Source organism: Oncorhynchus gorbuscha, linkage group LG10 (genome assembly GCF_021184085.1).
Source record: "Oncorhynchus gorbuscha isolate QuinsamMale2020 ecotype Even-year linkage group LG10, OgorEven_v1.0, whole genome shotgun sequence".
Taxonomy (NCBI): Eukaryota; Metazoa; Chordata; class Actinopteri; order Salmoniformes; family Salmonidae; genus Oncorhynchus; species Oncorhynchus gorbuscha.
Window position 1 is genome coordinate 52,501,611 of NC_060182.1, and position 18,380 is coordinate 52,519,990.

Here is an 18,380-nt window from a genome sequence, read left to right on the forward strand (position 1 = left end):
GGTCTTCAGTGTGTGACAGGTTAGTACAGTGGTGAACCTATAGGTCTTCAGTGTGACAGGTTAGTACAGTGGTGAACCTATAGGTCTTCAGTGTGACAGGTTAGTACAGTGGTGAACCTATAGGTCTTCAGTGTGTGACAGGTTACAGGTTAGTAGTGGTGAACCTATAGGTCTTCAGTGTGACAGGTTAGTACAGTGGTGAACCTATAGGTCTTCAGTGTGTGACAGGTTAGTACAGTGGTGAACCTATAGGTCTTCAGTGTGACAGGTTAGTACAGTGGTGAACCTATAGGTCTTCAGTGTGTGACAGGTTAGTACAGTGGTGAACCTATAGGTCTTCAGTGTGACAGGTTAGTACAGTGGTGAACCTATAGGTCTTCAGTGTGACAGGTTAGTACAGTGGTGAACCTATAGGCCTTCAGTGTATGACAGGTTAGTACAGTGGGGCACCTATAGGTCTTCAGTGTGTGACAGGTTCGTGATTCTGAAATGACTGTAATACCAGCGTACTCATGTAGGAGAGTGCACTTTCTGTAAAACACAAAAGGGCCAGTGGTGTAGTGGAGGCTACACAGGAATAAACCGATGAACCCCTTTAATTTCAGTGGGAATTGTGTACACTCCCTTCTTAATCCTTACTGATGCGCATCAAAGTAGAATAGTGGAGGTATATGATTGATCAATTATGTAGTACAATAGAGAAATCATGCACAGAATAGCCTACACAATCACAAAGCACATGAAACATGCTCGCTGCACACAGCCTAGTTTCTGCGGAATATCATCTGCAGGCAGCAAGAGCGTACAGCTCTCAACTGGTTCTGGCATGGAGCAGCTCACAGATGAATGACATCGGTAGCCGGTAGGGTTGGAAAGACGTTTCAACTGGTGACATCTACCAGTAAATGCTAACCTAGGTAACAATGGGTATGCAAACCAGGTATTAAAAACATTTTGTCCTTAGTTTTGGTTAGTAGACTATTTGTTATGTGCAATTGTCCTCATGCCTCATTTGCATCAGGGGTGTAGACATTGATCGGCCTGGGTGGATCCATGTCTACACCACAATTTTTTTTAATGGATTAAAAAAAAAGTGTTATTTTGAAAGTGAAAATCTGAAAAATCTATAGGAAAACTCCCGAAGAAAGATACGAAAATATAATTTCTCACACAGTTTGCCTTTTCTTCCCTGGGCAAGCCATTTGGGAAAATGTTGGCAAAATTTGAATATACCAACTTCTCCAGGCACCACAACAACACTGCATAGGGCCAATGGAAAGACAGCAGTCACACACAGCATGGTGTTAAAGGATAAGCTGTCCATAATAAGCCAGTAGGTCCCAATCATAAGAATGCAAAACCACAACCACTAAGCATTTCCCAATCTAAATGTACATCTATTACTTCCCTTTGCAAAAAAATATTTCATGTTTAGCAAACAAAGTAACCTGTGACCTACATTTCAAAGTGGAACTGACAGCATTTGAACTACTTTGGAGATATGAAACAAACTGACAATCATATCAGTCAAAAATATCCATTTCCCAGTTCATGCCACAAAGCCAACTTTATAAGAGGTTTAAAAAAATAGGTTCTATTTGACTCAATGTTCCATGACGTACACTAAACCATTGTTGGCAGAATAGATGGATGCAGGTCAAAGCATGATTCATATAATTCACCAATACATTTCTAGGTAGTCCTATCAGGTTGTAAATTGGTTGCTATCAGGTTATAAATCACAGCTGACCTTGTACATTGTTTGCTGCCTCCATTTGGGATGCACGGTTTCAATTTCAATTACTCAATATTCTGGACAAAAATGGACAAAATGTACCTAAGTCTGGGAACGTCAATATAATTAAACTAGCAAGGGCAATGATCACAAGTAAGTCATAACGTGGCTAATAGGCTAGCATATATATTTATGTAGCAAGCTAAAAACAGAGCCTAATATTAGCTAGATAGCTAACTAGCTAGCTGCTAGGAGGATGTCATGTCATGCAATTGGAGGAGTGTGTGAGTGACTGACTTTTTCCACTCATATCATTTTTCGGTGGCTATACATATCTAGAGATGCAGGTGTCATTTGGTAAGCTAGCAAGAACTTGAATGACTGTTGTCCTGTTAGCATCTCTCTTGCATTCGCAAATTCATTCTGGCTATCTACTCAGAATTCAGAGCACTCTTGTCTGAGTGTACAGAACAATTGATGAATGAATTGATGAATGTGTGACACCCGCTGAATACGACCGGTGACAGTAAATGTAGACAAAGAAGTAATAGTTGGTAAAGAACACTCTAGATCAGGCCTGGGCAACTCCAGTCCTCAGGGGCCTGATTGGTGTCACACGTTTGCCCCAGCTAACACACCTGACTCCAATAATCAACTAATCATGATCTTCAGTTTAGAATGCAATTAGTTTAAAATCAGCTGTGTTTGCTAGAGATGGGGAAAAAGTGTGACACCAATCAGGCCCCTGAGGACTGGAATTGCCCAGGCCTGCTCTAGATAACATGTAAACAGCCTAACCAGCCTTGCTACGGCGAGTAACATTGTCAGACTTATCTCATTTGTGTCTGGAAGTAGCTAGCTAGCAAGCTAGACAACTTTAGCAGTTAGCCTGGGTGCTTGGTTGGGACACACATGCATTGGCAGGCCAACTGCAGAAGGATGAGGAGGCAACTATTCCTCATCGTTTAACAGTGCAATTTTGACGGCCAACTAGGTGAAAAGTTTGAGGGTTTATCTAATGTTCCTTTGTTAGATTTTAGCTCATCTTGCTCTGGCAAGTATTAGTTGTTGATCTTGTTGATGTGCATAACTGAGGAAGAGAGAGCCTACCTTTTCATGGTTGTTTGATCAATAGGAATGTGAAGTTTCCAAATGTAAAAGGACTCCTGTGGTATTCACATATTTGTAGAAAACCATTCAGGTGTATTTTGTGGCTTTTGGCGAATGCGTTCTAATGCTCTAAAGTCACACTGTTACTACTGCATGTAAACACACAGTCCAGTTCAAAGTGAATGATGGCAGGCCTCTGTGGCAAATGGCTTGTTTTCATAAAGCCTACTGTATCTCTGATTGGCTATAGTGCACCGGTCTGTGTTGACTCCGGTCCTGGATAAGACAGATATTTGTATTAGGTTTTATTTACTGCAGTCTCTATTAATTGTCCAAATGCACAGACGCTTTCCCACTATATATTGCTATAGAATTTTCACAAATCCCTAAGTATACATAATTCCCTAAGAATTTATGAAAACGTGAAAATGACCATATCTGGTCGCTTGTTTCCTTTAAAAAATATATATATATTCCTGGAGGTGTATGTGAAATGATTTTAATAAGATTTAATATTACTCAAATTTTGTAAGTTCCACTTTAAATGCAACATGTTTCACACAACATGGTTTTCAAAGAGATGGCTAACAGCAGCAAGCGCGCTGCAATGAAAAATACAGTTCCACTCACCAGATGATGCTCATTGAAACTTAACTTCTGGTTGAAAGTTATTATTGAAAAGGGAGACGCTAACAAATCAACAACAACATCCTCTTTGGTAACACCTGCTGCAAACTAGCCGACAACAAAAGCTAGCTAGCTAGACCTTGGAAAAACTCCTGCTCGCTATTGTCTGTTGGCCATGAGTTTTTGTAAAAACGGTCCCACCCATTAAGTCAAATTGTAATTGGTTGATTCCACTGTCACTCCCTAATACAGTTGAATGGCAGATGCCTTTATCTAACATCTGACGGCCTAGCCAATGGCTGACTTAACTCCCCAGAGACCAGCAAAGAAAAATCCTGATGGGATAATATTTGTCTTCAGTGTTAACCCTTTCCAACAAAAACTGAATAGATTAAATCAGAATATCATTGAAAATAATACTATTATCATCATTATTATCATAATCATTATTTTATAAATCCCTAAACCCTTCTCTGAAGGCGTAGAAGGCCAGTGGTTCCATTTTCCCTCAGCATGCATTTATTCACTATTCTGAAAGTCTAAACCATACAGCACCAATGACCATATTAACTGATTCATACACTTACTGTTCAATGCTGGGGGACAGGTAGAGTTTAGGGAACACTTGGGTGGCCTCTGCGTCTTCAAAGCTGACGGAGAGAAGAGCCACGTCTTCCCCAGGGTCCAACGTTGTGTCCTGAGGGAGAGGGGGAGTTAGTGCTCACCAATAAGTATCATTTCACTTCTCCATGACCGGTTTTAGTGAATTAATTAAATCAATGAAAATCTTCCCCATACTGTAGAATATTTAGATTTAAAAAAAACACAGGTGAGCTGTACTTCAGTGTTGAGTCAAACTCAACCCTAACAAGTCCAGTTTAGCCTGCTTAGGGTCATTTCCCAGTCCAAGCCTGATTTAAGTACATCTGAGTGTATGTGTTTGAGATGGACACACAAAGAGAGAGAGAGGGCAAGAAAGAAAGGGCAAGAGAGAAAGATAGAGAGAACGAGAAGAAGAAGAAAGAAAGGGATAAGAGACCAGATGATACATCTGATTAGTTTCACGCCGCGCTGACTTCGACAGCTGCAGCCGAGTAGTGGTGCTGATGACGGGAAGTACCAATCAAATCATGTGAGAGTAAGAGAGAGAGAGAGAGAGAGAGAGAGAGAGAGAGAGAGAGAGAGAGAAGCCACCCGAAGCCGCTCTAGATGAGCCAATCATGCCGATCCATCTCTTCAAGGTTTTGATTTCCTCCCTTCGTTCCCTTTCTATATAATTTTTCCTAGAGCTAGCCCCCCTACCATTATGGATCATCATTAGCAGGATCCGACATTAAGCGGCACACACGGTTTGCGCTAAGCGAACGAGGGCTGGGGAGTTAATCAAATGTCTTACAGTCGGTTTGAACTCATCCATTTGTGCTAATCGCTGCCCTTCCCGGCAAGGGAATCTCCCTCACCACCATACGGTATGTGTTGAGGCGCGGCGCTACCAGTTTCCTTAGCCATGCGTTTCAACGCGGCCAACCACGTAACCAAAGCAGGCACAATGAGGTCTGTCAAAGAGAAGTTGCCTTTTCTTCGATAGATGTGAAATGGTTGAATGAGCCAAAGGCGGCTGTTTGCACTCCCTCATTGGGCAGTTTCTCTCAGAGTCAAAGCAGTTAATTGTATTTTGTACAACCTAATTGCTATTGCGGTTGAGTTTGAATTAAAAGCATTACAAATGAGGCTTGAGGGAGTTGGGTACCACTCCCTCTCTGGTCCTGAATGAGGATGGCCACCACACTGCCCATGGATGTTGGGTTTTCCATACCACTGGTTCAAGAGGGGGGGGCTCAAAATGACCCATCTGAATTAGTCTCGGTGGCTCAGTTTTGGGACTTTGCCGTACCGGACTTTGTATTTCAGAAACAATATGAATAGAAATGTCAAGGGCCTCTGTAGGCAAGGAGAAAGTTCTCTTTCATCTAGCCCTGCACAACACACAACATATAACACTTCTTCCCAAATGATATTGGTGTGTGTGTGTGTGTGAGTATATACCAACAGCCACAACAATGACGATGGCTGCCTCATGTGTCATCCTGTCCCTCTTGTCACAGCCAATAACATAGAGGGAGAAAGAAAGGGGGAGTAAAAGAAAATTGTGTCTGACATTCAAAGGAGTTGCCTGATTGAATCAGCTTGCATCAATACAGTGGATGTATGCGCCAGTAAGCAACTACGCTCCCTCTCGAAAGGTGAGGGGGGAGGAGGAGGAATAAGATGAGGGGGGAAGGTATAAGGCATAGTCATTTCCCCCAGTTTTCACTGTCAAATTCAGGCCTCGTCTGTCGTCAGCGAGGTGACCAAACAGATACTTATTTGAAAGCAACGCTTGTAGAGAGAGAAGGAATGTACAGAAGGTGAGAGTTGGGGTGGGAAAGAACATCAGGTTCTTCAGCATGCGTAGCATTGCGTCGCGGTCCTTGAGAGGCTTTCGTCTCAGACGAACAGTCAAAGGACAGTGTTTGGAGATGATTCACTTCGTCTCGTCCCAAAAAACGACAAGCAGCTGTCAAAAGACATACGACATCACGGAAACAACAAAACGATGGAAGACCCCGAACTCTTGTTTTCTTTTACAGCTATCAACCACTATTAGTCTGCTGCAATATGCTCATATACACGTGTCTGCATGGGTACAATCCCTCTGTGCATCCACGCCTCCCTGCAGTTTTGGTTGCATAAATGTCCTCTTCCGTATGGGGCCAAAATCCTGACTTGTAATATGCATACAGAACTTCAGAACACATTCATGACATACTCTAATGAGGTGTTCCAGGGACATCTCCAATCATGAGTTGCTGAGTGACAGAGGGGTAAACTCACAATTTCAGCCTACATGACCTTACAAATGGCCCAACTACATCCACCTGAAGATGATTGGTGGGAAAGTTTACAGCCTCACAAACGGCAGTGCAGATGTCAAAGTCTGGGTGTGACCTCCGAGGTAGAATACTACATTTGGCCTTAGTTTGGGAGGCTATCTCTGGGCTTTGACTTACCGAACTAAGAACTTAAGATCGGGTAATGTAAATGAATCAAGAAGAGGAAAAGGATTTGTATGACTGAGGGAGTGATAGCAGTGGTGTTAACACTGAGAACAGAACTGAACCACCTACACATTTGAAGCTATAATTTTTATAACTAGAAGGTAAGTGATATATTTGTTGTAAACATATATATTTTTTTTAATCAACAATACATTTGTAGAAAAATACACATTTATGTAATAAATATCTTGGAGAATGGGAGCTTTTAATGCCGACTGCAATGTGAATCCCCATAAATGAAAACAAGAGTCACAAAGTGCTCCCCAAAAAACAAAATGCCTCTATGCGTTTATACACAGATTGTATGCTTTCTACAGCAATACACTTCGGGCCAAGTGCTGCCTGCTTAAGTACAGAGCAGAAAAACTAACAATTTTAAAAACCTTTCTTCTCTCCACAGGCCATAGACAGGGCCTAATGAAGAACCTCTCCATGGGGAGTAATGAGTCTATAAAATGACCCCGGTTGAAGGACTGCGAGTCAGGGAGGGAGTCCTTAAGGAGGTGGGTGGACGGGGACAGATACTTATTGCACACCCGGGAGTATGTGAGTCAGCCCCAAAGACTGGGGTTGAGAGAGAGGGTGAAGGGTGTATGAATGTGTGTGTGTGTGTGTGGGGGGGGGGGGGGCTGCTTGAAGTCAAGCCTTCACGTGGCCACTACTCCACTGTTAGCCTTGCTCCCTCCTCTCATCCATCTTTCTCTCTCTCCCTCTCTTTTCTTCCTCTCGCTCCTTCCCTCTGTCTGTTGATGCCCTGTAGCAACTCCTCTCTGTGACATGTGACAGGTTGGAGATGTGACAGCTGTCCTTACGCCAGACCATGTCCGGCCAAAGTCACAACACGTACACACACACTAAACAGACAATGCTCTCGACAAGGGCAGTACGGAGGTAAAGACTATTGTCCGTCTTATTTGCCCGTCTCCAAATGTCATGGGCACCGTCATGGGGCAGCTTGAGTGACACAGGGGTTATTGCGTAAGGATGAGGGCAGCTGCTGGGCTTGCTTTGAGATTTTCTTTCCATCTGTCTGGACACAGTGTTTCACCGTCACAACGCAACCTGCCAGTCAACATTCTTGGAGGAAAGTCAAGAATGGTAATGAGCTGAAAAGAAACACAGCAAAATATGTAGGTGGGTGTCTGGGAGATTTTGAGGAGCTCTGACATTTCAATTGGGGCTTAGAGCTAAATGGTTCCTTTGCATGAGGGACACTAACCAAGCAAAATTGCCCAATTCTGATCCCGAACTGGATTTCGGAAGCGGAGAATCAAAAATCATCCATTCATGAGGAAACCACAACTAATTACGCTGTTGCATGAGACTTCTGGGTCCACTTTACAAATTGCCTACTATCAATGGGGTTGTCCATTTTGCTGAGAGCTGATAACGTCAATGTGCCATTAGATAGCAAAGCAGTGTCTTATAAAGCAATTTTCATTCCATTTTATTTCATTGCATTGATGTCAAAATGACATTTTCTCATTCAGAGGAAGCATGCGAGGGGATATTGGAAGATCGTTTCATAAGTACATTTTTCTGCATGCTTTTCACTGGGTTTTTCCAAGAATGGGTGAATAAGATGGAAGATACAAGTGCACCATCATAGCTTCATCGTGTACAGCATAGCACAAAAACACTAAATTAATATGTCTTCTTTCCAATTTAATTTATCAGAAAGGTAAGGTTATAATTCCATGCATATTCAAGAGACCTAGCATTCAACTGATTGAAAAGATGTCCAAACAAGCAATGCAGAATGGAGACATGTTCTGTGTTGTGGTTCATAGGCCTGATGTAAGCTTTGTGCCACAACGCCCAGAGGCGGAAAAGGGTATATCATTGGGTCAAGGTGGCTGTTGCCAATGCACGTCTCATCGCATTAAATGTTCTGTTCTGACAGACTTAGGAGGGGAGTTGAGGATGTGAGATTGTTCCTAATTAAGTGTTACTGTGTGACAGAAGGGGGGGGAGGATTTTGTGAGGCCAGTGCAGTATGCTCTCTATGGTAAGATGTCCCCAAGCCTTCTCAAACCTGCATACATATGCACAAATTGAGCAAAGGACCTTAGGGCCACAAATGCATGTGCCCGTGCACACACACAGATACAGAAACACACACACAGACGATCCTACTCACATTCTCTCTCTGACCCTGCCAGTAGACAATGCTGGAATGCATGTAAAAAGGCGGAGACGGGTAAGGTCAACCATTAACCAGCCGGCACCATGCCGTCATATTGCGTGCGGTGTGTAATGGCTTCACTCTGTCATGTATATAATAGGGAAGCGATTACAGAGCACACACAAACACACTCTGGCTGGACCCACCCCGGTGCTAAGAGTATACCAGGGACACCACGACCTAAACACACCTCAAGCCTGTTGCCATGGACATGTGTGTGTGTGTGTGTGAGTGAGTGAGTGAGTGAGTGAGTGAGTGAGTGAGTGAGTGAGTGAGAGAGAGAGAGAGAAAACGTGTGTCAAAGTAAGGCCCCATCAGAGCTGGATGTGGCAGCAAAGGGAACCCACACTGTGGCAGTTTCATGCCAAGCTGTTCCAAAGTCCACTAAGAATAAAAAGACATGGTCAACAATGACAAGAAAATATGAATATTCTTTTTTCATGGGTGTTGGTTTTGTGTAGTGTGTAAGTGAATACATAATGCACATCCACTGTTCCCGCTGTTATTAGTAGTTCTGTGAACAAAAGTCGGCAGGAAAATCAGGACCTTTCTGCAAAGGTCAACAGGAAAGATGTCTGTGTTAGTGTTGCTGGCATATCTGACGCAATTACCAAGGACATACAAAACTAGATTAAATGCAATCGTCAGAGTAGAGAGCCGAGGGGGGCGCCTAAGGCAATACGCAAGGCCGATAATGGGCGGAGGGTGTCATTGCTAAGTGTGACCTTGGCAACAATGACTCACCAGCCATGATATGCGTTGTTAGGCATCTTTCTAGTCGAATCGTGAACATTTAAATCTTTCCCAGCGCTGGAGTGGTTCAAAACACAATACACTAGGGCTGTCCCCGACTGTTCTTTTGACCAATCGATTAGTCGAAAATGTTAAGTGTATTTTTTCCTTATACAGCGCATTTGGAATGAATTCAGACCCCTGGACTTTTTCCGCATTTTGTTACGTTACAGCCTTATTCTAAAATGGATGAAATTGCTATTTTTTTCCTCAATCTACACACAATACTACATAATGACAATGCAAAAACAGTAAAACATTTTTTTGCAAAAAACATTCACATAAGTATTCAGACCCTTTACCCAGTACTTTGTTGACGTGCCTTTGGCAGCATTTACAGCATTGATTCTTCTTGGGTATAACGCAACAAGCTTGGCACACCAGTATTTGGGGAGTTTCTCCCATTAGATGGGGAGCTTTGCTGCACAGCTATTTTTTAGGTCTCTCCAGAGATGTTCAAATTGGTTCAAGTCTGGGATATGGCTGGGCCACCTCAAGGACATTCAGAGTCTTGTCCCAAAGCCATTCCTGTGTTGTCTTGGCTGTGTGCTTAAGACCGTTGTCATGTTGGAAGGTGAACCTTCACCGCTGTCTGAGGTCCTGACAGCTCTGAAGCAGGTTTTCATCAAGGATCTCTACTTTTCATCTTTCCCTCAATCCTGAGTCGTCTCCCAGTTCCAGCTGCTGAAAAACATCCCAACGGCATGATGTTGCCACCACGATGCTTCACCGTAGAGATGGTGCCAGGTTTTCTCCAGACGTAACGCTTGGCATTCACGCAAAAGAGTTCAATCTTGGTTTCATCGGAACAGAGAATCTTGTTTCTCATGGTCTTGGAGTCTTTAGGTAACTTTTGGCAAACTCCAAGCGTGCTGTCATGTGCCTTTTACTGAGGAGTGGCTTCTGTCTGGCCACTCTACCATTAAGGCCTCATTGGTGGAGTGCTGCAGAGATGGTTGTCCTTCTGGAAGGTTCTCCCATCTCCACAGAGGAACTCTGGAGCTCTGTCAGAGTGACCAAAATCGGGTTCTTGGTCACCTCCCTGACCAAGGCCCTTCTCCCCCGATTGCTGTGTTTGGCCGGGCGGCCAGCTCTAGGAAGGGTCTTGGTGGTTCCAAACTTCTTCCATTTAAGAATGATGGAGGCCACTGTGTTCTTCGGGACCTTCAATGCTGAAGACATTTTTTGGTACCTTTCCCCAGATCTGTGCCTCGACACAATCCTGTTTCGGATAATTCTTTCGACCTCATGGCTTGGTTTTCGCTCTGACATGCACTGTCAACTGTGGGACCTTACACAGACATGTGTGTGCCTTTCCAAATAATGTCCAATCAATTTAATTTAGCACAGGTGGATTCCAATCAAGTTGTAGAAACATGTCAAGGATGATCAATGGAAATAGGAAGCACCCAAGCGCAATTTCGAGTCTCATAGCAAAGGGTCTGAATACTAATGTAAATAAGGTATTTCTGTTGAGTATTTTTAATACATTTGCAAAAAAATCTAAAGACCTGTTTTCGCTTTGTCATGGGGTATTGTGGGTAGATTGACGAGATAAAAAAGATTACATTTTGTTTAGAATAAGACTGTAATGTAAAAGAAAAATGGAAAATGTACTTTTAACAAGGCACACATGTCAATTGAAATGCATTCCAGGTGACTACCTCATGAAGCTGGTTGAGCGAATGCCAAGAGTGTGCAAAGCTGTCGTCAAGGCAAATGGTGGCTACTTTGAAGAATGTCAAATGTAACATTTTGATTTGTTTAACAATTCTTTGGTTACTACATGATTCCATATGAGTTATTTCATAGTTTTGATGTCTTTACTTTTATTCTACAATATAGAAAATTGTACAAATAAAGAAAAACCTTGGAATGAGAAGGTATGCCCAAACTTTTGACTGGTAATATATATATATATATATATATATATATATATATATATATATATATATATATATATATATATATATATATATATATATATATATATATTACCAGTCAAAAGTTTATGTATATGTATATATATACATATATACACACACACATATATATAGATATACACACACACACATATATATATATATATACACATATATACACATATATATATACACATATATATACACACACACACAGTGGGGCAAAAACGTATTTAGTCAGCCACCAATTGTGCAAGTTCTCCCACTTAAAAAGACGAGGCCTGTAATTTTCATCATAAGTACACTTCAACTATGACAGACAAAATGAGAAAAAAAATCCAGACAATCACATTTTAGGATTTTTAATGAATGAATTTGCAGTTTATGGTGGAAAATAAGTATATATCTCAACGTCAACGGTGAAGAGGCGACTCCGGCATGCTGGCCTTCTAGGCAGAAATGCAAAGATAATGCCATATCTCAGACTGGCCAATAAAAAGAAAAGCTAAAGATGGGAAAAAGAACACCAGACACTGGACAGAGGAACTCTGCCGAGAAGGCCAGCATCCCAGGGTCGCCTCTTCACTGTTGACGTTGAGACTGTTGTTTTGTGGGTACTATTTAATGAAGCTACCAGTTGAGGACTTGTGAGGCGTCTGTTTCTCAAACTAGACACTCTTAATGTCCTCTTGCTCAGTTGCGCATCGGGGCCTTCCACGCTTCTTTTCTGGTTAGAGCCAGTTTGCTCTGTTCTGTGAAGGGAATAGTACACAGCGTTGTATAATATCTTCAGTTTCTTGGCAATTTCTCGCATGGAGTAGCCTTCCTTTCTTCTGAAACTTTTCAGTCTATTCTGGTTCTGAGAAATGGTTTCTGGCCATTTTGATCTGTAACCGAACCCACAAATGCTGACAAATGCTGATGCTCCAGATACTCAAATAGTCTAAAGAAGGACAGTTTTACTGCTTCTTTAATCAGGACAACAGTTTTCAGCTGTGCTTACATAATTACAAAAGTTTTTTCTAATGATCAATTAAGCCTTTTAAACTGAAAAACTTGGATTAGCTAACACAATGTGCCATTGGAACACAGGAGTGATGGTTGCTGATAATGGGCCTCTGTACACCTATGTAGATATTCCATTAAAAACCAGCCATTTCCAGCTACAATGTTAATGTTGTAAATTACTAATGTCTACACTGTATTTCTGATAAATTTGATGTTACTTTAAATGGAGAAAAATAATCGCTTTTCTTTCAATAACAAGGACATTTCTTAGTGACCCCAAACTTTTGAACGGTAGTATATATATGTTATTGCTCGACTAAAACAATCTCGGTCGACCAACAGCCGGACAACCAAATAATCGTCCAGTCGACGAATTGGGCCCAACAATATACACATAGTTTCACCACCCAAAACATCACACGTGTTGGTGAGTCATAACCACAGGTTAAATTGTTCTCAGCACAACAAACAGCTGGGTAGATGATAGTCACCCCTAGTCATTCACCAAAGCAAGAGTCAATGCACCTTCAGGTGGGGAATGTGATGTTCCCACGTTCAGTGAAGGGGAGAAAATAGAGAGAATCTGGGGACACTGCAAGTATAAGTGGATGGGCAAGCTAAGTGGATGATTTAAACCAAGGTTAGACTAGGACACAATGTTTGAGACTATATGGGATAAGAAAAGGCAAAGATATATCAGATTTGGAGTCCAGCCAATGTCAGATTCTATGGAAGCACAGGGATGAGTTTAGCAAACACACTAAGATATGAACTTAAGAGACACATTTCAATGATGGGGAAAAAGTAAACATTGAGGAAGAATCTAGAGAAGATGGGGATGATGATAGGATAAGGCAGAGGAGAGAATGACTGAGGCAACAGATACAGTAGACAGTTTACTCATTTATTCAATATTAGAAGGGATTAATTTTACACAATGACTCAACGTCATAGAGAGCAACAGTAATGGAGCCTTTTTGGAGGCACTAATAGAGGCGAAGTCCGCCATGGCTTGATGGCCAATGCCTATGGGGAAATTCATGTTTAAAAAAAAAAAAAAAAGTTTTTGGGGGATAAACGTCAAAAATAAGGTCTGTGGTAAACGAAGGCTAAGGAGATCTTATATGTTTTGTTTTATGAGATAATCTCCATCAGCTAATGTTAACTCAGTGAATTTTGAAGTATTTTCTAATCAAAACAAATAAAAAGCTAAAGATGCACTAACATGTAAAAAATACATAAAACTACACCTCTGGTCGCTTGCCTTTGAAGTCCGGCTAACAGGCTTAGTGTACCATATCAGACAGACCCAAAGTCTCCTCTGGACAACATCGCTTAGGAACCCATAAAACTAGCACCTTCCCACTGAAGAGATATGGTTCCAGCCTGGAGCAAAACAATATACCATCCTTGTGTTTTCTTTCAAGCTGCTAAGCAGAAAGCTAGTGTTTTTATTTTGTATTTATTAAGGATCCCTGCTGCCAAGGCAGTCAAAATTCTTCCTGGGGTCCAGCAACATTAAGGCAGTTATATACAATTTGAAATATTACATGACATCTCATAACACTTTTTACAACACATTAAGTGTGTTCTCTCAGGCCCACTACTCTACCAGCACATATCTACAACACAAGAATCCATGTGTACGTGTGTGTAGAGTGTGTCTCTGATTACAGTGGGGCAAAAAAGTATTTAGTCATCCACCAATTGTGCAAGTTCTCCCACTTAAAAAGACGAGAGAGGCCTGTAATTTTCATCATAGGTACACTTCAACTATGACAGACAAAATGAAAAAAAAAAATCAGAAAATCACATTGTAGGATTTATTATGAATTTATTTGCAAATTATGGTGGAAAATAAGTATTTGGTCACCTACAACAAGGAAGATTTCTGGCTCTCACAGACCTGTAACTTCTTATTTAAGAGGCTCCTCTGTCCTCCACTCGTTACCTGTATTAATGGCACCTGTTTGAACTTGTTATCAGTATAAAAGACACCTGTCCACAACCTTAAACAGTCACACTCCAAACTCCACTATGGTCAAGACCAAAGAGCTGTCAAAGGACACCAGAAACAAAATTGTAGACCTGCACCAGGCTGGGAAGACTGAATCTGCAATAGGTAAGCAGCTTGGTTTGAAGAAATCAACTGTGGGAGCAATTATTAGGAAATGGAAGACATACAAGACCACTGATAATCTCCCTCGATCTGGGGCTCCACACAAGATCTCACCCCGTGGGGTCAAAATGATCACAAGAACGGTGAGCAAAAATCCCAGAACCACACGGGGGGACCTAGTGAATGACCTGCAGAGAACTGGGACCAAAGTAACAAAGCCTACCATCAGTAACACACTACGCTGCCAGGGACTCAAATCCTGCAGTGCCAGACGTGTCCCCCTGCTTAAGCCAGTACATGTCCAGGCCCGTCTGAAGTTTGCTAGAGAACATTTGGATGATCCAGAAGAAGATTGGGAGAATGTCATATGGTCAGATGAAACCAAAATATAACTTTTTGGTAAAAACTCACTCTTCGTGTTTGGAGGACAAAGAATGCTAAGTTGCATCCAAAGAACACCATACCTACTGTGAAGCATGGGGGTGGAAACATCATGCTTTGGGGCTGTTTTTCTGCAAAGGGACCAGGACGACTGATCCGTGTAAAGGAAAGAATGAATGGGGCGACGTATCGTGCGATTTTGAGTGAAAACCTCCTTCCATCAGCAAGGGCATTGAAGATGAAACGTGGCTGGGTCTTTCAGCATGACAAAGATCCCAAACACACTGCCCGGGCAACGAAGCAGTGGCTTCGTAAGAAGCATTTCAAGGTCCTGCAGTGGCCTAGCCAGTCTCCAGATCTCAACCCCATAGAAAATCTTTGGAGGGAGTTGAAAGTCTGTGTTGCCCAGCAACAGCCCCAAAACATCACTGCTCTAGAGGAGATCTGCATGGAGGAATGGGCCAAAATACCAGCAACAGTGTATGAAAACCTTGTGAAGACTTACAGAAAACATTTGACCTCTGTCATTTCCAACAAAGGGTATATAACAAAGTATTGAGATAAACTTTTGTTATTGACCAAATAGTTATTTCCCACCATAATGTGCAAATAAATTCATTAAAAATCCTACAATGTGATTTTCTGGAGAAAAAAAATCTAATTTTGTCTGTCATAGTTGAAGTGTACCTATGATGAAATTACAGGCCTCTCTCATCTTTTTAAGTGGGAGAACTTGCACAATTGGTGGCTGACTATATACTTTTTTTGCCCCACTGTATGTGTATGTTTAAGCCTGTGTCTGTCTGTGAGTGTCTTTTCACAGTGTCCACTGTTCCATAAGGTGTATTTTTCTCAGTTTTAAAAAATCGGATTCTATTGCGTGCATCAGTTACCTGATGTGGAATAGAGTTTCATGTAGCCATGGATCTATGTAGTACTGTGCACCTCCCATGGTCTGTTCTGGACTTGGTGATTGTGAAGAGACCTTTGGTGGCATGTCTTGTGGGATATGCATGCGTGCCCAAGCTGTGTGCTAGTAGTTGAAACAGACACCTCGGTGCATTCAGCATGTCAATACTTCTTTCAAAAACAATTAGTGATGAAGTCAATCTCTCCTCCACTTTGAGCCATAAGAAAATTACATGCATATTATTAATGTTAGCTCTCCGTGTATATTTAAGGGCCATATCGATATGTAATATCAGGTCTAAATAGCAGAAATTAGCACTGGCTCACAGAAGCCGCTAGCTCGAGAGGCTAACCTCTGAGGAGAGGGCGAATTCACACGCTGGTCAGATTAAAAATGGCTATTGCTGGCTTGTTTGATTGTCATTGCATTACTATTGCTTGAGCGAGGGGGTTACTAGGGTGAATATTGGGATGAGGGGCTTCTTCTGTTCGACTGCACTGTAAGTGGAGCCATCTTCACGGTCTTCTGTCTGTGGCCCGGGAGCATTGGGATGGTCAAAATGACCATGAAATCTTGATGCTTGTTGAATCGCAAACCAAGCGCGAAGACTACTGTGTGACCACTGAGAGTGATATGGTTTGTTCTAACTCTAAGAACACCACACATGCGTACGCACATGAACACCTAGAAATGCATGCATAAACACGTAGCTCAATAACTGAATTACCAATAAACTAATGCAACGACATAAAAATGGTATCCAGAAGTTCATCTGACTCTGGGGAAGTACTGCAGACAAAGGGCCTCATTACTAAAGTCCCGAAGTATACCTTTAAGGATGGGATATTGTCAGCTCTGAGAGGGAGAAGGGCAGTGAAAATGAGCTGTGGGAAAGAGAAAGTCAGAAAAAGAGAGGAATAGGAGAAAGAGAGAAAAAGGCCAAGAAAGACGTTTGCAAGCCAAACATGTAGATCGAATCCAGTTCATCAGGAGCTTTGTCAGATTGGCCGTTCGTAAATTCAGAGCGTTTCGCTCTCGGAGCACACACTGGATGTTGGCAACAATTTAAGTACGCTTTTTTTGCCAATGTTTACTGACACCGGCCATATTCAACCGGTGTTATGCAGTTCTACTACGTGATATCTTTCAAAAAAGCCACATTAGAAAGGATTATCAAAACATACTGACCAGCTCATATTATAGACAGAACCGCACTACATGGCAGACCAATCCGAACTCATCTCCCGGCATGTCCAGCCCACTCATTATTTCAGTCAATCATGGATGGCAGGAAGGTTGCTCACTTTTTCCATGGCTAAACCAACTAGGCTCGTAATTTAACAATTGTATTAATATTTACAGATGGCATACAAGTTTGTTATTAAGGTACATTAATTTCACATGTTCCAGAAGGCATTTCTGCCAAAAAACACACAAAAAATAAAACGTTTACATTCAAATGGCACTCCTGTGATGTAGTGAAGCGCGACATACATCACAGTGCACATTTCTTTTTTAAATATTCAAGCTCTGTCAAGTTGGTTATTTGATAGACATACATTTTGAAGTCTTGGCATAGATTTAAGCTGATTTAGTTATCAAAATTATAACTAGGCTACTCAAAAACATTCCATGTCGTCGTCTTGTGTATATTTGGCCTTGTGTTTTAGGTTATTGTCCTGCTGAAAGGTGAATTTGTCTCACAGTGTCTGTTGGAAAGTAGACTGAACCAGGTTTTCCTCTCGGATTTTGCCAATGCTTAGCTCTATTCCGTTTATTTATCAGTACAACCAAGAATATGACTTTCGCGAAGCGGATCCTGTGTTCTGCCTTTCACCCAGGACAACGGAATGGATCCCAGCCGGCGACCCAAAAAAACTACTTCGTAAAAGGGGGAAACGAAGCGGTCTTCTGGTCAGACTCCGGAGACGGGCACATCGTGCACCACTCCCGAGCATTCTTCTCGCCAATGTCCAGTCTCTTGACAACAAGGTTGATGAAATCCGAGCAAGGGTAGCATTCCAGAGGGACATCAGAGATTGTAACGTTCTTTGCTTCACGGAAACATGGCTCACTGGAGAGACGCTATCGGAGTCGGTGCAGCCAGCTGGTTTCTCAACGCATCGCGCCGACAGAAACAAACCTCTTTCTGGTAAGAAGAGGGGCGGGGGCGTATGCTTCATGGTTAACGAGACGTGGTGTGGCCACAACAACATACAGGAACTCAAGTCCTTCTGTTCAGCTGATTTAGAATTCCTCACAATCAAATGTCGACCGCATTATCTACCAATGGAATTCTCTTCGATTATAATCACAGCCATATATATTCCCCCCCAAGCAGACACATCGATGGCTCTGAACAAACTTTATTTGACTCTTTGCAAACTGGAATCCATATATCCTGATGCTGCATTCATTGTAGCTGGGGATTTTAACAAGGCTAATCTGAATACAAGACTCCCTAAATTGTATCAGCATATCGATTGCGCAACC

The 18,380-nt window shown here is 42.0% G+C and overlaps 1 protein-coding gene across 1 annotated transcript in view; it reads right to left on the minus strand.

Moving 5' to 3' along the window:
• Positions 1–18,380, minus strand: part of babam2 (BRISC and BRCA1 A complex member 2) — a 194,566-nt gene that overhangs the window by 51,513 nt on the left and 124,673 nt on the right. Inside the window, exon 7 of the mRNA XM_046366379.1 lies at positions 4,060–4,169. Within this exon, the coding sequence (XP_046222335.1) occupies positions 4,060–4,169 (110 nt within the window). The remainder of the gene's footprint in view (positions 1–4,059; positions 4,170–18,380) is intronic.